The 21,574-nt window shown below is 35.7% G+C and overlaps 1 protein-coding gene across 1 annotated transcript in view; it reads right to left on the bottom strand.

The window, feature by feature from the left end:
* Positions 1 to 9,925: 9,925 nt before the first annotated feature.
* CAND1 (cullin associated and neddylation dissociated 1) overlaps positions 9,926 to 21,574 on the bottom strand; it is a 45,718-nt gene continuing 34,069 nt past the window's right edge. Inside the window, exons 11-15 of the mRNA XM_049883807.1 lie at positions 21,222 to 21,317; positions 18,630 to 18,799; positions 17,448 to 17,612; positions 15,427 to 15,534; positions 9,926 to 14,452 (exon numbers count right to left, since the gene is read on the bottom strand). Of these exons, the coding sequence (XP_049739764.1) occupies positions 14,228 to 14,452; positions 15,427 to 15,534; positions 17,448 to 17,612; positions 18,630 to 18,799; positions 21,222 to 21,317 (764 nt within the window). The 3' untranslated portion in view covers positions 9,926 to 14,227. The remainder of the gene's footprint in view (positions 14,453 to 15,426; positions 15,535 to 17,447; positions 17,613 to 18,629; positions 18,800 to 21,221; positions 21,318 to 21,574) is intronic.

Raw genomic sequence — 21,574 nt, 5'->3', positions numbered from 1 at the left:
AAACCAAAATAAAAAAATTTCAATTTCTGCTCCCATCCCCTACTACCAAAGATATAAAAGTTATGTTGAGCTTTCCAGTCTGGGAACATGGTATGTCTTTCCATTTACTTAGGTCTTCTTTTATTTCTTTCATCAGTATTTTATAATCTTCATAATAGAGCTCCTGTACATATTTTGTTAGACTTCTAATTATTTCATTCTCTTTGGAGTGGTTATAAATAGTAATGTGTTTGGTTTCAGTTTCTACATGTTGATTGTTCTGAATACAAAAACATAATTGATTTTTGCTTGCTGATCTTGTATCCTGCAACCTTGCTCAGCTCAGGTATTATTAGATCTAGGAGGTTTTTGTTTGTTCATTTGTTTGTTTGTTTTGTAGATTCCTTCGGATTTTCTACATGGACAATCATGTCATTTGCAATAAATAGAAGATTTATTTTTTCCTTTCCAATTTGTATATCTTTTCTTTTTCTTGCCTTATTGAAGTGGCTAGAACTTCCAGTACCATGCTGAATAGGAATGATGAGAACAGATACACTTGCTTAGTTCCTGACCTTAGGGGGAATACATTCAGTCTTTCACCATTAAGTATGATGTTAGCTGTAGGTTTCTTGTTGATGTTCTTTTTCAAACTGAGATAATTTCCCTTTATTCCTAACTTGCTGTGAATGTTTATTATAAGAGGCTGTTGGACTATGTGAAATACCTCTGAATTAATTAATATGATCACTTTTTCTTCTTTAGCCTGTTGGGTGGATGGATTACATTGACTGACTTTTTAATCAGCCTCACATACATGCAATAAATCCCAGTTGGGATTTTATTTTATTCCCATGCATATAACTTTTTATATATTGTTAGATTCAATTTGCTAATATTTTGTTGAGAATTTTTGCATCTAAGTTCATGAGAAATATTGGTTGGCAAGTTTTTGTTTGTTTGTTTTTGTACTATCTTTGTCAGCTTTTGATATCAAGGTGATACTGACCTCCCAAGATGAGTTGGGAAGTGTTCTCTTGTTTCTTGGAAGAGCCTGTGTTAAATTGGTGTTATTATTATTTTAATGTTTAGTAGAATTCCTCAGTAAAACCACCTGGGTCTGATGATTTGTTTTTGGGAAGCTCTTTAATTATGAATTCAGTTCCTTTAGTGGTTATAGGACTATTCGGATTATCTGTTTCTTCTTGGTTATGCTATTTTTTAACAGCTTCATTGATATGTAATTCACAAACCATGTAATTTAACCAATTTATACAATGTAAATTGTATTTAACAATACAGTTTGCAAATTGCAAATTGTATTTAACAATACAGTTTTAGTGTATTCAGAAATATGTGTAACCATCACTACAGTCAGTTTTATAACATTTTTATCATCTCAAAAAGAAACACCATACCCTTTAGCCATCACCCTCCTATTCCTGCACCACCCCAGCCCTAAACAACCACTAATCTATTTTCTGTCTGTCTAGATTAGCCTATTCTGAACTTTCCATATAAATGAAATCATATGAGGTATTTTGTTACTGCCTTCTTTCACTTAGGATAATATTTTCAAGGTTCATCCATATTTTTGTATGTATTAGTACTCCATTCCATTTTATGGTCAAATAATATTCCATTGTATCATTATACCACATTTTATTTATCCAATCATCAGTTTATGGACATTTGAGTTTTTTCCACATTTTGGCTATTGCAAATATGCTATTATAAACATTGATATACAAGTTTTTGAGTAGACATATGTTTTCATTTTCTTGGGTATCAAGGATAGAATTGCTGGGTCATATGGTAACTCCATGTTTAATCTTTTGAGGAACTGCCACACTGTTTTCCAAAGTGGCTGCACCATTTTACATTACCACCAGCAATGTCCAAGTGTTCTAATTTCTCCACATCCTTGCCAACACTTGTTTCTGTTTGACTGTTGCTTTTTGGTGAAAAATATACACAAAACATACATCCATTCAACAATTTCTACATCTTAGAAATTGATTACAGTCTTCATGTTGTGTCACCGTTTTCACTATCTTTTCCCATATTATTTCATCACCATTAACTTAGACTCACTGCCCCCTAAACTTCTCATTTGTGCTTTAGAATTACTATTGTCAATTTGATCTCATATAGATAATTCTTTAAAAGAGTTTAGTGCTCAAGGCAAACATTCTTTACTAATTGAGCTAAACTCTTTTTTGGTTTAAAGATGACTTCAGGAGATAGTTTTATTTCAAGGTTTAAAGATTATTTGAGGGGAATAGATTCAGAGGTTCCTCCAGTTTCAATGGGGCCAGTAAGTCTGGGTTCCATAAGAATTTGAAATTCTAGTCCTCATTTTTGCCCTTTTGATCAAGATCCATCTTGAGTCCTTGATCAAAATGTTTAGTAATGGTAGCTGGGCACCATCCATCCAGTTCTTCTGGTCTCATGGCAAAGGAGTCAGTAGTTCATGGAGGCAATTAAACCTGCAGTCCAGTTCCTCATCCAATTCCTGGGCCGCCTTCTCTGCTGCCACAAACAAAGACCAATTGCTGTATATTCCATGGTCACTCACAAGCTTTTAAGACCCCAGGCACTACTCAACAAACTAGAAGGTAGAACAGAAACTAAAAACCATATTAGGCCAACTGACTAGGCTGTCCCACAAAACCACAGTCCTAAGCATTTGAACCAAAAATACTAATCCCATGAGGTATTTGGTTGTACCCAAATAGCATCAGCAGCTTCTCCTTTTTATTTTTTAAAATTTTTTAGGTTTTGTTGCTATGTTTGATTTTTTGGTAATAGTCATCTAAGTGGCTTTGAAGTAGTATCTCATCGTGGCTTTGATTTGCATTTCCTTGATGACTAATGATGCTGAGCACATTTTAATGTGTTTATTCGCTTATTTGTATGTCTTCACAGAAATGTTTATTCAGATATTTAGCCTATTTTTTCTGTTGTAAGAATTATCAGTCTTAGATACAAGTTGCTTATCAGATATATGATTTGTACCTATTTTCTCCCATTCTGTCCATTTTCTTTTTACTGTCTTGATAGTGCCCTTTGAAGCACAAAAGTTTTCGTTTTGATGAAGTCAAATTTATTTTGTTGTTTGTGCTTTGGATGTCATTACTGCTATGTTTCAAGAGTTTTAGGACTTACATTTAGGTCTTTGATCCATTTTGAGTTAATTTTTGTATATGATGTGGCCTAAGAGTTCAACTTCATTCTTTTGTTTGTGGCCTTACAGTTGTCCTCAGCACCATTTGTTGAAAAGATCGTTTCCCCATTGAATGGGCTTGGCATGCTTGTTGAAAATCAGTTGAATATGGACATGAGTTTATATCTAGACTTTCAATTCTAGCCCATTGCTCTGTATGTTTACCCTTATGCCAGTACCATGCTGTATTGATTACTACTTCTTTGTAAGTTTTGAAATCAGAAAGTGTGAGTCCTCCAAATTTGTTCTTCTTTTTCAAGAGATTCTTGGCTATCTTGGGTTCCTTGCAATTCCATACGAATTTTAGAATCAGCTTGTCAATTTCTACAAAGAAGTCGCCTGGAATTCTCATGTGGATTGTGCTAAATCTGTAGACCAATTTGGTGGGAGGATATTGTCATCTTAGCAATATTAAGTCTTGTAATCCATGGGCATGAGATGTTGTTCCATTTGTTTAGATCATTTTGTATTTCTTTCAACAACATTTTATAGGGTTCAGAGTATAGGTTTTGCACTTCTTCTATTAAATTTATTCTTAATATTTTATTTTTTGATCCTATTGTAAATGGAATTGTTTTAATTTCCTTTTCTTAATGTCATTGCAAGTGTATAAGAAATACAGTCTTGTATCCTGCAAACTTGCTCAACTCACATATTAGGTCAAATCATTTTTAGTGGATTCCTTAGGATTTTCTATATGTTATCTATGAATACAGAGCTTCAACTCTTTTCCAATATGGAATGCCTTTTGTTTCTTTTTCTTTGTCTAATTGCCCTGCCTAATCTTGATTAAGTTTTGGTAGTTTTTGTGTTTTGAGGTTCTGGTTCATTTCTTCTTACTTGCCAGTTTTATGAGGGTAAATTCATTTGTAGTATTTAATTATTTTTATGTTATCACTTTTTAAATATCCCAAAATATAATTTTTCTTGCCTGATTAGATATTAGGATTTTCCTATTATCTTTTCTCTCCTTTTTTTTTTTTTTTTCACTATCCAGCACCCCCCTAAGTCCTACCCAGTCTACCTTGGATATGACCCCTTCCTTTCCCCTGAGCAGCATTCATAGGGAAGTCTTATTACCAAAATGTACATATGGAACACATACTACTCCAGTTCCCTTCTTCCCTAATCCTTCTGGGACTGTTGAGCATAAATCACACCTAGTTGCTATAGTAGCATATATCATGAGTTTTAAATTGTGTTGTGGTCATAGCAGAAGGGTTAGGAATACTTGCTATGTGATCAAGAGAGAATGCTAGAGCTCTCGGTAAAACCTTGGGGAGATATGTCATTCAGCCTAACTTGCTCTCTTGTCCAAGCAAGTGGTGGATAAAGGTGACCTAAAATGTCTAAATACCTCCTTAAAGCTAACAACTCCATGTATCCCCTAATACTTTGGAAGTTTCCATGTGCAGTCACGTATCTTTTCATTTCATTATACCTAGCCCATACTTCAGTCATATAAACTACTTGTAGTTTTCCAAATCCTCCAGACCATTCCAAAAAAAAAAGTGTTTGATTTCGTGTAAGAACAGCGGGAACCCACTGCCTGGGGGTTGCTCCCATCACCCTCTTCCCCTCAGTAAGCTCCACAGTTCTACCAGGATGGCATTGGCCTTGAAAAAAAGTAGCTTCACTTCCACAGAGGAATAACTTTTCTTGAAGCAGAAGGCAAAAACCTCACACTCAGAGACTGCCAGTACACTTAGCAAACTTGGGAGGAAATGAGCAGAGGTAGGCTATAGATCTGCAAGCCTGAGTTTGGTGTCCCAGTTGGGACAAGACTGATGGTAGCCAGAAATTTAACAGAGTTCTGGAAATGAGAGAGCCACAGAGGTACTATATAAGCTCTCCACACATCTGTTTGTCTGGGAGACAAAAAGGGACCAATGGAAAGTAAAAGCAGGGGTAAATGTGAAAACTGCCCAAATTTTGAAGGTGTTCCTTAATCCACACATTCATCCTTCAACAGAAGGTGAGGGCCTTAATGGCATGAGATGTTTGTGCACAACTTCTACACAATCATTGGCTAACCATTAAACTATGCAAACATAATGTAACTTTACCAATCCCTAGGAAGCCAAATTGAAGAAAAAATAATCCATAAAAGACTGTATGCAAATATTCATAGCAGTATTATTCGCAATAACAAAAAAAGTGGAAACTGAAATGTTTATAAACTAATAAATGGGTAAACAAAACTGGTACATCCATACAACGGGATGGGATACTACTCAGCAGTGAAAAGGTATGTATAGATAAAACTTAAAAACGTGCACAGTGAAAGAAGACATAAAAGAACATATACTGTATTTCACTTACATAAAATGTCCAGAGAAGGCAGATCTGTGGAGAAAGAAAGTAGATTCCTGGTTCCCTAGGGCTGGAGGTGGGAGTGGGGAATGACCGTTAACGGGCACGTAATTTCTTTTTGGGGAGATGGAAATGTTTTAAAATTAGATTGTGGTGATGGATGCACAACTCTGTAAATGTACTAAAAATCGAATTTGCACTTAAAATGAGTGAATGTAAATTATCTCAAAGAGCTGTTAATTTAAAAAACATATTTTTTAAAAAACTGAGTAGACCAGTAGTTAACAGATTCTATAGATTAAGCCCAGCAAGTTACTAAAAACAGTAAGAACAAACAGCAACAACCCTCAGGAAAAAAATCAGAATCAAAAGCTGCTACATTATTTTAAAAGTTCGGTTTTCAACAAAAAATTAGGAGAATGCGAAGAAACTGAAAAGTGTGATCCATATTCAGAGGTGCGGAAAAAGCAGTCAATAGCAACTGTATCTGAATGGGCCAAGGTACTACATTCACCAGATAGATAACTTCAAAACAGCTGTTATAAATACTATTACAAATAAAAATATGACAATGACTCAACAAATAGGAAATCTCAATAAATACTGGAATTTCTAGAGCTGAAGAGTACAATAACCAGGATATATTTTTAGATAGGCTCTAAAGCAGATGTGAAATGTCAAAAGAAACAATCAACAAACCTAAAGATAGATCAATAGAAGTTACCCTAGCTGAAGAATAGAGGGGGAGGGGAAAACTGAAGAAAAAAAGAGTACAGCCTAGAGACCTGGGAGCCCCAGAGAGACTTCGGCTTACTTTTGAGAATCAAGCAGAGATGGAACCAGTGGAGGTGGTGCTGAAGATAAGGGGAAGAGGTAAATAAGCTAACAAAATTCTAGAAGAGGCTAGGAGCTGGTGTCTGCGGGAGGAGGTTGGCCTTGAGCTGAAAGGCAACAACTCTGTCTCTGAGGTGAGGATAGGAATGGGTATGCGTAAGGTTTTAGGTGGAAGAACCGGAGTACTGGCCCTAATTGTTTGGATGAAATGAGGGTAATGGTAGTCTGCTGAGTATGGAGGAGAGGGCTAAATGTAATGCTTAAAGAAAAGGAAGATGTTGGGAATGGGAGAGGGAGCATCCCAAAATACAGTAAAAGAAGTAATTGTATAAATAAACATAATTTATAAAAACAGCCAGGACGTCAACATGGGAGGCTAGGTGACACAGAAAGGGTGGGAAGTACAGACTGCAGGTCTCTATGAGGTCAAAGATAAAGTTTAGGGCATAAGGATATGACAGAACTTGATGGATAGGAGGCGGTGGTTAGAGTAGGTTATTGGAGTTTTAGCTCTGGCTGAAAATATCCAAACTGTAGCCTTCAGAGTGGTTGCCTGAAATAGGGCAGATGAAGTTTAATGAAAGCAAGAATCATGGGGTTGGAATATTGAAGGCATCTATGTTAAGTACATCAGAAAACATTTAAACAGCTGGCACTAAAATTCCTCTTATGGCCATTGCTGTTTTTGTTTGGAAAAATATATGTAAAAATTGCTAAGTAAGAAAAAAAGTGTTTGAGGTAGATGATTCATTCCCCACAGCCTGGGTGCCACAGCTTAAAAAAGGAACAAAATTTGATTGTTACTTTGGAAGGGGCAGTAGGGAGGTTGGCTGGAGAGAATTTGTGAGAATAGGAACATCTCATTTCGAGTCATTTGTGGTGGTGTGCAATGTGACATAACCCCTCCACTCTACCCACCCCTGACCCCTGATAAAAAAAGAATCACTCTCCAGCTCAACTGCAAGCTTAGTATCCTCACCAACACATTGTAACTAAGTATTCAGCTCTTTGGTATGACCGCATGACTTTCTTGGCCACCAAAATGTGATCTGAAGTGGCGTGTGTCACTGTCAGGCGAAAGCACTAAAAGCTAGATGTGATTCACTACTTTCTCTCTGCCACAGCAGTTGACAACATTCCAAATGGTGGCTTGGTCATCCTGGGCTCCAGAGACAGGAAGCAGACTCCCTATGCTACTTAACAGTGGATGTGTAGAATAAGAAAAAAAAATTGTAGCTGGAATTCTACAAACCACCTATTCTGGGAACTGGGTGTAAAAATTGCAGTATAATTGGATATATATATATATATTTCCAACATCCAGTCAATTGCTAAGTCTGGTCATTTTTATCTCAAACACCCTTTCACTCCAAAACTACACTGGCTTAGTTTACCACTCTGTCACCTGTATTATCCCAATAATGTCTTAATTCGTCAGCAGTGTCTTGCCTTCCTTCCTTCCAATCCATTCTCTAAACTGTGGCTAGAGTCGTCTTTCCAAAGTACAAACCTGATCACATCACTCCGTTTTTAAGCCTTTCTAACCCTATAGGGTGGAGCCCTGGTAGCACAGTGGCTAAGTGCTTGGCTGCTAACTGAAAGATAGGCAGTTTAAATCCACCAGCCACTCCTTGGAAACCCTATGGGGCAGTTCTACCCTGTCCTATTGGGTCACTGAGTCATTACTGACTACACAACAATGGTGAGGTAACCCTATCGGGTAGTTCTGCTCTGTCCTATAGTGTCACTAGGAGTCGGAAACATCTTGATAGCACATATGGCTTACCATCATCCCTGAAATTAAATCCAAACTGTTTACAAGGCCCCCTATAAGCTGCCCTTTCTATTCTCAATAAACTACAGCCATAGTGCTCATGGATTTCACATTAAACATGTCTCCAATCGTGAACACAGGTTTTTGATGTGCAGAAACCCATGTTAAATTGTTCACTATTAGTAGGCACAAGCAAGCCCGTGCTTACCTTACTGGGTCATCCACACATCAGGGATTCTAAGTTTGATGCTTCGATTCTGTAGGAAATTGCTGTGGGGTTGGGAGAGACAGATGCCTGCAATACCTAGAAGCACAATCTTGGACGTGGTGGAAAAATGTCCAAGTGTTTACTATAGATATCTGGTAAGCAAGTTAAGCACCAAGCTTACCTTGCCTATTGGATAATTCATCCCTGCTTTGATAGTCCACTATGGGAATGTAGGCATGGTAAAAAAAAAAATAATAATAAATAAATAAATTCTTTTGGTTCCAATTCTGCCAGATTTTTGTACATCTTGACCTGTAGAGACCTGTGAGCAGCGGCTGTTGACAGTACTCAGATAAGCAATGGTGTTCACATCTGGGCAGCCACTCAGGTCTTCAAACTTTTGCTTGATTGTATGTTAGAGGAAAATCGACACTGGAACAAATTTCTAAAGCTTTTAAACAGATTCTAAGGCTACAGATGATTTTCAGCCACAAAGAAAATTTCTAAGAATACGTCGTGATATTCCCAAACTAAACATTCAGGGTTTACTTCAATTCCTGACCAGTAAGCCTCACTAATAGTTCAATAGCTATATAAAAGGCACTAACTTACCCTGGCTTATGACAATTCTGCCAAACGGGAAAGAAATGGCTCAGAAGCTTGAAAAACCACTGAATGGTCTTGTGTCAAAGACTAGGCAATCTGTGTTGTTCTCCTGACATTTGCATACCACCATCAGTGTCTTTAAAATTCCCTAGGTGGATATCAAGACTCACTCGGAAAACACGTCTCCAATCATGAACTAATCCTACTAAAATGGCAAAAACCTGCTGCAGTTGTTTTCAAATATATATTGTTTGGGAATTATATACAAAATATCATTACTTGGCACATCTTTAAATATCTCAGCTAAACAGAATATTGCCTATATTGGGAAACAAGCAGTTCAAAAAAGTGGATCACTGGACAAACTGTTCTTATGAAGAGAATGTAAATTAGTAGTTTTGAAAACCCATTTACTCGGTCTTCTCTAACCTTTGTATATAGAATATCAATTCCAAAACACTCAATCTGCTTCAAACATTTCTGTGAAGCAGAAAACATTTTATAGTGGTGAAAAACACTGCTATGGGATTTAAATTCATTGAAATCAGTGGAAATCTATTTTCACTAAATCATGAAGTTCTAATCGGTTTAAGAAAATGGGTTGATTAAAAGCAGTACTGAAATTTCATTAGGAAGATGAAAACTTGACACTTAAGAATGGCTGAAAATTTCTTGACTTTGTAAATAAGTTTTCTGTTTACTTTTTTCTCCAAAGAAATACATGTATAGAATCTCAGTTGGTTAAAATTGCTAGAAATAAGAGGAAAAAACTTTCTCTGAAACAGTGGCTCTCAACTGGGACAATTTTGCCCTTCCTCTTGCCCCAATGTCTGGAGACATTTTTGGTTGTCACAACTGGGGGGTGTGTGTGTGTGTGTGGTACTACTGATATCTAGTGGGTAGAGGCCAAGGATGCTGCTAATGTTGTACAATGCACAGGACAACCCCTCATAACAAAGAACTATCCAGTCTAAAATGTCAATAGTAGAGATTGAGAAACCCTGATGTAAAATGATGAACGTGCATTTTTTCCTATTGAGAGTATAAATTCCAGAGGAAATCATGGATTTTATTTCTAAAATATGGAACCAGGAGTTTATTTCCATGCCTTTTAGAAAAGTCCAGCTTAGTTCAGGAATGGTAATGATTCCAAACAAATACACACTTGCAGGTCTTTTTAAAATATTAGACTAAGATTATAGCAAACTAGCCACACACCATTTAGCTGCACTTGGCTAAGTAAACTGTTGGGTTTATCAAGTTTAAAGAGAAGTATTTATAAAACAGAATAGTTCAGAGTAACAGAGTTATAGGAGCCCTGGTGGTACAGTGGTTAAAGCACTCGGCTGAGAACCAAAAGGTCAGTGGTTCAAAGTATAGACTGTTAAAATGTGGGCCTGTCATGGTGTACAATTAACCAGTTCTGGAGGAGAATTCTTTAGATTTTTTGGCAGCACATTCTATGGTAACATCACTCAATGTGTATCAATCAATCTTTGTTACTGATAACTGCTAAATAATTGCAAAACTCCCTAATCTGGCAAGAATTTCAGTTCAAAGAATATAAAGCTTTTCCTCTTCTAAGACCTCAGCAAAACAATTTGCCAAAATCATCGCTGACAATCATTTGGGATCAGAATTAAAAGGTATAAGGAGGTCAAGTTACCAAGACTCCAAGAACAGGAATCCACCTACTGAAAAACATTTTGAAACCTGACACACACTGCTATTTCGGGGTCAAACAAAGTGAAGTTATAGACATTTCCACCTCGGTAGTTTTAATCAAAGTTGGCTTTTATGATACCCTATGAAAACCAAACCCCATTTTAAAGTTAACTTTCTGGATGGCAAAAAGCAAAAATGTGTTGCTGAAAAATCTTAATCTAAACTACAGTACAGGTGTTCAAAAATCTTGCTTTTCTAGTATTAATCAAAAAATAAGCAACTTACTATTTCGCAGAGGGAAAATATGTGATTTCATTTTGCATCTTTCTTAAGAAAAGCTACTTTATCAGGTGAGCTTTTGGCAGTCCGCCACCAAATACTTCTACGGTGTCCCATTTTTTTCACAAAAATATTGAAGGAATTTTAATTAACTAGAAAAATCAGTTAAGACCAGAATATTCTTTGTCCAAACAGTAAACGAACTATTACTGTATTGCCAACATTCCATTTAAGAAGATTTTAAAAAGAGGTATGAATCTGGTGAGGCAGTGTTTTGAAAATTTAGGATTCAATTTAAGATACAGATAGAACCCGAATTTTACTTGAACTTTTGAAGCTCTTTAATAAATATCAAAATATTTACTAAGCGTAGTATCTAGAGACTGGCAATTTTATCAATTTAGATTTGTACTAAAATTTAATGTGAACAGAAAGCGTCACTTGAACTTTTTCATTGCTAAGTATTATTATATACCTTGTCATGTGGCCAAACACAGCTTACAATGCTTACTCATCAACTTCAGTTAACTTAATTTTTCAATGCCTGAGGATTCTGCCTATTTCGTCATCATTTCAAACTTTAATCATGACTATATAATCACTTTCAAATGTCTGAGACTGGGCTAGATATGAAGATATCAGAACATGCTCCAGAATTAAGTAGAGATGCCCTTATGCTGTTTCTTCACCACTTGCCTGGCAAAAGAGTAGGGAAAAAAATGACTGATTTGTTTAATTATGGTTACACAAAAACTATGTAAATGCTCAAACATTTGAAGAAAGTTGTCATATCCCAATCTTTTAAGACCTTCCGTATTCCTGATGGTTGATGGTTCCACTTCCAAATATCATTAATGAAATACATAAACATCATTTAAAAAATTATCATTCAGTACTATAATACTCAAGTACAAATAAATTTTTAGGTTAGTTCCTGCCACACCAACTTCCTTTCTGCCTTAGTTTCATAAACTAACCTAACCTCAAAACTCAACCCCATATTGAACTTTCTTTTAAAAGAAATCAAGGTAGATCTAACTATCTTAAAGTCATTACGAAAATCAGCAAACAGCTAGTTTTTTTACTGTTAAATTTAGCTCATCTGAGGAACCTACATGTGGAGAATCACTAAGTGGAGCTTCTTAATCATACCTATAAAATACCATTAAGCAGAATGACTGGCTACTTCCACCCCAGGGCAATATCACCACTAGAAGTAATGAGTTAATCAGAAAGACTCAGCATTTAAAATCTGAGCATTCCTTTCTGTTACTAATTTGGCTATTTATGTGTATACATGGGTACATACATGCTAAAACCATATTCACTTCTAGAAAACATTGTTTTTATATTAAAAGATAAAATTTCGGCTATATTGGAAAAATAAGCTGGCTTGTAAGACTCAGAAAAAAAAAATGCGTCTTGTTAAAAAATAAATAAAACTAAAGAGAAATCCAGTACATGAAAAGTATTTGGATTTAACTTTGGGCAATTAACTAAGACATTCACACAACATATGCATGTCAATCTCCTATTCGGTCCTAGAGCCTGCGGTATTGTAATTTATTGTGAAACCATGTAACCAAATACTTAAATATATCCACAATATCTATACCACATTATATGCATAGTACATAATATATACTAACATTTCAAAATAAATTTTGATTACAACTCTATGCAAATTATGGTATAAGATTATCACCTGCCACACTCTGAAACGGCACCAACTTCATGGAAGGTTCCATGTCAACGTACTAGCCGAAATCCTTACTGGTAGCAATGCCTTACGCATCATCGTCTGAACATTCCAAATCAAGTTGTTAATCTAATAACCACATTGCGTTATCAATTAAAATTACTGCACATCCAAATGTTAAAGCAGATAATACAGCAGGAAAATGATTTCTAATTCACAGTTTCAAAAAATAAAGGTGCAGTTTTCAAATATCTGATTGCGTAAAATTGGTCATTTAACCACTGCCTCCTTCAGTACATGTAAACTGTTTGCACAGCATTAGATGTCTTTTATTTTCAGAAGTTAGTTCTTACTGTTACAGGAGCACCACAAATTTGAAGAGGCTACAGTGTGAAATGAGCTCACCAAAAGCTATATTAAAATAAAACTTTAACTACAATATAAGGTACTGCAAAGCCTTGAATCCCCCCAGCACAGATCCCTTAATCAAGAAAAGTAGTCAACACTTACCAAATACAGTATGTAAATTAGCTCTACAAGAGACGAGAAAAATCTAACTCAACTAAAAGAAAATACCATTATCAGTTAACAAACCTGTGACAGCTGGGCTTCAGAATTTTCCTAAAATTAAAATTCAAAAGCACACGCAGTGTTTATATCCTTAGATAAGGAATAAAGAGATCCAAAGAGAATGAAAGAAGAATCTAGTTTTAAGAACTTCTAGGTGGAAATACACACACACAAATGGGTAACTGAGAAAAACTGAGTACTTAAATATCCAAATTTTAAATGTGTAAGAAAATTTGTAATAGAAAAAAGTGGCAAATTGTTATTGTGACTTGATTTGCTGAAAACATCTGCAAATTCACACTGGCATTAAGAAAACCAAAGTTTCAAAAATTTACTCCTCTTTCTCTCTCCAGATATGTTTTCTGTGCAAAAATAAATATCTGAAAATTGCACTAATACAGTAATACTTATTTTAACTTTTGTATTATGAATAATCCGCACATGCTGCTTTACAGACAATATATATTTATAAACTTGCTCATGCAAAATTAGTGTGCGCAACAGGGATATTAATTATTAATCCTGTACTTTAAAATTGATACCTTATTATCTTCTTTAAACTGCCAAACTCTCTGAAATGTAACAAATCTTACATGGATATTCTTGCCTGCCAGCTAATAATCAATTTATGTTGCCGAAACAAAAGTTATACAAGAAAAAGAAACATGGTTTTTGTCTTGTGGAATTTTTGTTTGATTTTTAAATAAGAGAAAATTTATAAAAGAAAGAAATTCATGGTCACAAAATTTTAACATTTTAATCCTAAACATTACAGGGTAAATTGATACTGGACCCTATCTCCACGTTCCATAAACCTTAACTTTTAGTTTCCATTTTAAATGTCCTAACCACTAAAACATTAGTGGTTTTACAACCTCTGGATTATGGAAATACATATTTCTCAAATAAATGCTACAAAAGCAACAATGGAAGAAAGTCAAACTGTCTCCATGAGGGAAAAAAAAGTAGAACATTTTGAAGCCTTTAGACACTCCTCTTTCCATGTCTTATGATTAACCTGTCAATTCAGTGCATCACATGGTCAATGTAACGGTCCCCATGTTCAACAAACATTTAACTGGTGTCCATCGATTCCAAATTAGTGGATGATGAATCTTTTTGGATACTTTCAAAGATGGCCGCCAGCTCAGGGTTAGAACTGATCTGTGACTGGAATTCACTCATCAGTGGACTCTTCTCTGCTTCTGGAATGGTTAGCAGTGCTGCTACTGCTCTCATGGCAGATCGCTTTAGTTCATCTTGCTTTTCAAACTCCTGCTTTACTGAGTTTGCCTTTACCTGTAAAATTGAGTAAATTTAGATTACATGCTATAAAAGACAACTCTTGTAAGAACAAAACGGAATCACATAAAAATTTCTGAATCATACACAAAGCAAAGCGACTCTATTGTAGGTCCAAAAGGCATATTATATCCTAAGGATAAAAAATTAAAAAAAAATAAGGATAGTTGTTTTAAAAAACTTTTTTTTTTTTTTTAAAAAAAAAATAGCTTTCTTTTTCTTTTAAAGGAATATTTTACACAAAGCTCTCCTATAAAAACCCACTGCTGTCGAGTCGATTCCAACTCATAGCAACCCTATAGGGCAGAGCAGAACTGCCCCATAGAGTTTCCAAGAAGCGCCTGGTGGACTTGAACTGCCGACCTTTTGGTTAGCAGCCGTAGCAGTTAACCACTACACCGCCAGGGTTTCCAATAAAAACCAAAAATCTAGAGCTCATCATGGTTGAAACACAGAGTAGGACCACAGAGCCTTATCTGTTTAACAAGCCCTACTTTGGCTCTCACCAAGAAATGACTCCTTTAGCCAACCTGTTTATTCAGTATTCCTCAAACACATCATTCACTGACATTTGTGTACCTTTATATATGTGTAATTATTCTTATACGAAAAGCCCTTTGTACTTTTTGCAGTCTAAAAAAAAAAAAAATTTCTAATTTTTTCCAAAGTCTATTTCAAATGTCATCATCCGCATATAAAGCCTTCTATGATTCTGCCACCCCTAACCAGAATTAAACACTTCTTCTTTTGTGACTCTATCACACTTTATTTCCCATCAGTGCTTCAAGATATATGCCATATTGTTACAGTATTTAACAGTGCTGTTTTATAAAACATCCACAGTGAACAGGTTAACTTTTAAAACCAACTCCTACAAAAGGTGTTAGTATGATTAAGCCTGGAAAACTACAGTACGGATTCACTGGGAATCCTGAATACACCAAAGTTGATGCTGATCTAGCAATAATTACCTTAGTTGTACACGTGGCACGTAATGGCTCAACAAGTCGGTCCAATCTCTGCAATACTGCACTTGGACAAAGGGTAGAGAGTCTTACCAACATTAAAAATGTTAGCATCTATTAAGAATAAAAAAGGACAAAATTTAGACTTTGCATTATTTTCTGAAGACAAAATCCAAATTCTGACAAACCTTTTAGAAGGAAAATGATTAGCATGCATGCTAAAGCTTCACTTTAATGTAATCACCATTCTGAATCACACAGATGATTCAAGGAACTTGAGGCATAAGTGCTAGAGAGACCTCATCTATAATGTGGTCCTTGAGTAAAGAGCTGGAAAAGTGGTTCTCAATCTTGGCTATACATTAGAATCACCCAGGGGAGCTTCAGACACTTACCTATTCCTTAGCCTCATCCTGAGAGATTTTTATTTAACCCATCAGGACAAGGCCACAGTTTATTTTTTAAAACCCCCCTTGTGTAAATTCTCATGTGTATCAGGGTTGAAAATCTGAATTAGAAGAAAAGCTTTATAATAAGTTTTTTATTGACTTAGGTTTTCCTAAAAGAAATGACTGGTTATTCAGATTAATCCATATAAAACCCAATAACCTGTAATCATTTTTCTCTTGGACTATAAATTCATAGAATTACCCTGTTAACTTCTTTTTGCGCTCTCCTCATTAAATTCTAGGAAGGTCACGTCACCACTACATACGGAAACATAGGAATTGGAGTTTTGCTAGTATGGCTGAATTACCGCTCAACTACAACTTGTGCCCTGTTCAGCCAAAAGCCCTAAATGGAAGAGTAGATGAGAGAGATACAATGTATCTGTTTTTTATTTTTCATATCACCCTCATACTGTTCACATTTAAAAGGGGCATAAACAAACAGAAAAATAAAGCAGTTATGAGCAAAGTTCACGTTCTAAATCTAGGAAGTGGTATGACTTGCTGCTCCAGGCACTTCTACAGAGCCTGTTGTGCATATCTGAAGATAGTTCTTCATGTTGGCCTTTAACAAAACTCTTGATATTAAACCCAGTAGATTGCATTGGAAAAGAAAAACCACTTATTTAAGTAAATAACACACATGTAGTTATCATTCATCAGACTAGCTCCAAAAACCGTCCAAGAGAATTACCAAGACATGCTGGGGAACTAAGACAAACCTCCATGCGTAGTTACTATAATCCAATATTAAAAAACAAACAAACAAACAAAAACTGTTGCCCTTGAGTCGATTCCAACTCATAGCGACCCTACAAGATGGAGGAGAACTGCTCCACAGGGTTTCCAAGGAGTGGCTCGTGGATGAGAATTGCCCACCCTTTGGTTAGCAGCTGAGCTCTTAACCATTGTGCCATCAGGTCTCCATGATCCACTATTGAGACAGACCAAAAAGGTCACAAATTTATACTTTGAACAGCAAAAAACATCTGGGCTCTTCCTTTAAGGGGAAGGAGCAAGAGGACTATTCACTAATCAAGCCAGCACAGAGAATTTCTTAGAATTTTCCATCCACTTAGACTTGATTTCCTCCGATGAAAAGCATTTTAGATTTTTCCTGTAGGTCATCTGATGTTACCTTGCTACACTATTACCTTTATAGGCTGCCTGACTGGCGTTCCAGCAATCTACTCTAAAAGGTCACAGCCATTGAAGGTGCTATGGAGCACAGTTCCACTCTAACACATATGGGGTTGCCATGAGTAGGAACAGACTCAACAGCAACTGGTTATTACCTTTAAACATTATAGTTTACAACATACTTAACTAAAATCATGATAACCTGCTGCCGTTAAGTTTATTCCTACTCATAGCGACCCTACAGACAGTGCAGAACTGCTCTGTAGGGTTTCCAAGGAGTGGCTGGTAGATTCAACTGCTGACCTTTTGGTTAGGAGCCAAACTCTTAACCACTGCTTTTTCTCACTTACATGTAAGTAAACTTTAAGAGGTCGAAGTCACTATAGAAAGGCAAAGTATTCTTTTAAAACATTCTATAAATAGACACAAAATTCTTACCTTAATATCATAATGGTCCTTCAAACCATCTTCAACATGATTTAGAAATTCAAAGATATCTAGTCTATCAAGACAACTGTCTAGAAGTGTGTACATACACTCAAAAGCTGCCTTTCTAATATCTAGGCCGTCATCAACTGTATGCTTAAATGGACCCATTTCTACCTGTTAAAACAAGAAAGAACGTGTGTATATACTTAAAAGACAAAATGCAAACCAAGACCACAATGAGGTAACACTTCATACCCACTAAGATAGCTAATCTTGAAAAGAAAAAAGTAAGTGTTGGCGAAAATGTGGAGGAACTGAATTTCGAGCATTGCTGGTGGGAATGTAAAACGGTCTGGTTACTATAGAAAACAATTAAATATAAAATTACCATAAAAAAACCCACTACCGTATAACCCAGAAATTCCACTCCTAGGTATATACCAAAAACTTGAAACGAGGGACACAGATACTTGTACACCAATGTTCACTGCAGCATTATTCACAACAGCCAAAGGGTAGAAACAATTCAAGTATCCATCAAAGATAAATGAACAAATAAAATGCGGTATATACATACAATGGATTATTTAGCCGTCAGAAATGAAGTTCTCATTCATGTTACAACATGGACAAACCTTGAAAAAAACATTATGCTAAGTAAAATAAGCCAGAACCTTGAAAAAAACATTATGCTAAGTAAAATAAGTCAGACACAAAAAGACAAATATATGATTTCATTTATATGAAATATCCAGAATAGGCAAATTCATAGAGGAAAAAAAAAAACAAAAAAACCCTGCTGTCGAGTGGATTCCGACTAATAGCGACCCTAGAGGACAGAGTAGAGCTGCCCCACAGAGTTTCCAAGGAGTGCCTGGAGGATTCGAACTGCCAACCTCTTGGTTAACAGCCATAGCATTTAACCACTAGGCCACCAGGGTTTCCAAATTCATAGAGAAAGTAGAATAAAGGTTTCCAGGGGTTAAGAGAAAAGAGAATGGGGAATGACTGCTTAATGGGTACAGAGTTTCTCTTTGAGGTGATGAAAAAGATTTGGAAATACAGAGTGGTGATGGTTACACAATTATGAATGTAATTAACATGGCATTTTTATGTAATATTTATTTAACAATAAAAATTTTAAAAAGTAAAAGATATGCTTAGATAAACAGTGTAATCTAACTAACTTACCTCTCTTATAAGCTCCTTTCTAACTTTTGTTTCATTGTACAGATGGGGAAGAACAGTATCTAAAAGATCCCTTATTAACGATGGCTTGTTATGCGCTGCTGAATTGAATGTGACCAAGGCTACTCTTCTCACATTCAAATCTGGGTCTTCCAATGTTTTTAGGAAATCACCTAAAATTAGAAACAACACAATTACTGTAGTCTTAAAATACAATATGCATTTTTTTTTCCTTAATTGATAGTTTATTATTGTTGGTGTTTTATTTCTTGAACGAAAGTCATGGAAGAACCCAATGAAATACTAAGTGAACCCATGATATTTCTTTCTTTTGGCAGTAGGGAAACTATCACTTCTGAGGCTGGGTAGATTTTCATTGATAACCTACTCTCACCATTCATAATGCAAAGGGCATGGAGCAAAAGCCCCTAAAGTTCCCCAGTATTACTTAGACACTTTATAGAGATAAGTTACATAGAGAAGTGACAGCGTCAGTAGATACAAAAGACTAACAACTTGAATGATTTTCCATAGAATTCAAAATTAGTTGTCTAAAAACAACAAAAAAGAATTTTTAAAACTAAGTTCAAAATAAGATGAACAAGGTGATGACAGACAGGATACTATTAAGCAGATCATTTATCAGATAATGAAGCAAATATGCCTCTCCAAAAGTTCTATTTTACTTCCACCTTTAACAACAAATACATGAATTCATAACTAGAATATAAAAGGAGAAAGAGAAAACCTAACATAAAACAAAAAGTCAAAGAGCACATCTAGCTATTTTACAAACAGATTTAAGCCTACATGCTCTCCCAAGGATGGGGAAGATACTACAGTGCTGAGATCCTTGGAGTCACACAGATGGTCATTCCAACTGTTCTTAACTGTATGATTTGGGGCAAGTTGCTTTAAGCAAAAGCCTGTTTCCAGTCTCTAAATGAGGATTATAAACCTTTAGGGCTGCTGGATAGAATAAATAGCATATACTGCTGAACACAGTTTCTGGTACACAGAAGTATGCACATGTACCTATTTTTTATTGTTACGTGATCTCAACGCTACCATCAGCAACATTTTAGAATACCTGGGTAGAAAAAGGAGAGGTGCCAGAAAACTTGAGTGTAACACAACAGCAATTTTTAAAAATGAGTGGAAAATAAGGTACTGCACACTGTAGATTCGTAAACTCAGTGCTGACACCCACAGAAGTTCAGATCAGATTTAAAAAAAAAAAAATAAAAAACAACGTTTAGGAGATACTCTTTACCCCTTTGCACAGAATCACTAGGCTGGTAGATTAGAAGAAGAATTAGAATAGTGTATATATCTGTTTTCAGTAAAGCATCTCAAATATTGCTCTTATTATGGACAAAATGGTGACACAGACTAGGATCAGTGGTCCTCAATTCATTAGTCCCAGAATGTCAATTTTTAAAAACCTGCCTAAATAGTGCTGATGTTTAGTCAAAAACTGTGAAATAGATTAGAATAACCACATGCCAGGTAGCACAAGTGGTTAAGAGCTCAGCTGTTAACCAAAAGGTTGGCAGGTCGAATCTACCAGCCGCTGCTTAGAAACCCTATGGGGCAGTTCCACTCTGTCCTATATCGAGTTCTACTTGACACCAGTGGGTGGTAATACATGTAAAAATTTGCATTTATATTTTTTAAAAAGAGAATATAAAGTATAGGATGTTGGAAAGCTTTTTAACAATAGTTTACACAACGAGTAAAAAATGTAATTTATACTACCAAGACTAAAGGGACCTCAATGTTGGTAAGATCACATATCCGTTTTCACAAAATGGAGACAGGCCTACTCTAGAAATAGGCCTGTTCTTGGTACATTTCACACATAGAATGAAGAACTGAGAAACCAGGGCTTATAAGGATTCAGAATGAAGGTGATGAGGGGAAAGGGCTTTGGAAACAATGTCAAATGAGGAACAGATAAGAAAACCAGGAACACTTAGGTCAAAAAAGGATGATTGAGGATGAAGATAGAACACGACTCTTATCTCCAAATTGTTGAAAAGCTGTGATGTTAAAAAGAAAGCAATTTAATTCTGAATTACAAGAATGGAACGGAAGTGAGAGGGAAGATATGCAGAGAAGTTATGTTCCCATAAAGAAAAACAATCACCTAAAAATTAGAACTGTCACACAATGGATAGGTCACTTAAAGTAGGCAGACAACCTATCATAAGAAAAGGTATAGCAGAGTGTCAAATGGGGTGAAGGGCTGAACTAAATGGCCTATAAGGACCCTTCCATCACTTGACGATTCTAGAATGTAGGTCCCAAAAATAAGATATAGAGTTCATTAAAGACATCTGAATGTATTCGGTAATTAGTTATTTGCAAGATCATCTGGTAACAATTTCAAAGTAAGGGATGACAGAACATAGGCAAAGGTAGTTTATTAAATTTATAACTATCAATTGTCTTTTTAATGAAACAATTATTGGACTCATAAGCATTTTAATTAACAACTTGATAGTTTCTGTTACTAAAATTAAGAGTTTCTTGACAATAACTCTATCAAAAAAAAAAAAGCTGATCACTATGTTTATCTTTTTTTCCACTTACCTATGCAGTTCTTTAATAGTGGATCAATAGGTTGTGGATGGTCAGAAATAGTGAACTTAACAGCTGTAACCACTGAGCTTCGGGCATACGATGAACCTAATTAAAAATAAATTGGAAGTCTATTGGTATGTAATCCACAAAAACCGAGAGAGTTTTATCATTTTCAAACGACTTCAAATAACAACAGTGCCTTCAATTCCTTAAAATTCTCTTTGGCCAAGAAGAGTATTTCTTATTGCTCTCAGGACACTAAAGGAAAAAAGTTTGCCAGCCTTATGAAATATAATCCCATTAGATCGCAAAAGAAATAATCTCCGGGAAGAAGGGAGGCTGGGGGAGCTGCGGTGAGGTAT

Source organism: Elephas maximus, chromosome 4 (genome assembly GCF_024166365.1).
Source record: "Elephas maximus indicus isolate mEleMax1 chromosome 4, mEleMax1 primary haplotype, whole genome shotgun sequence".
In the NCBI taxonomy this organism is placed as follows: Eukaryota; Metazoa; Chordata; class Mammalia; order Proboscidea; family Elephantidae; genus Elephas; species Elephas maximus.
This window is presented reverse-complemented; position numbering and strand designations above follow the sequence as displayed.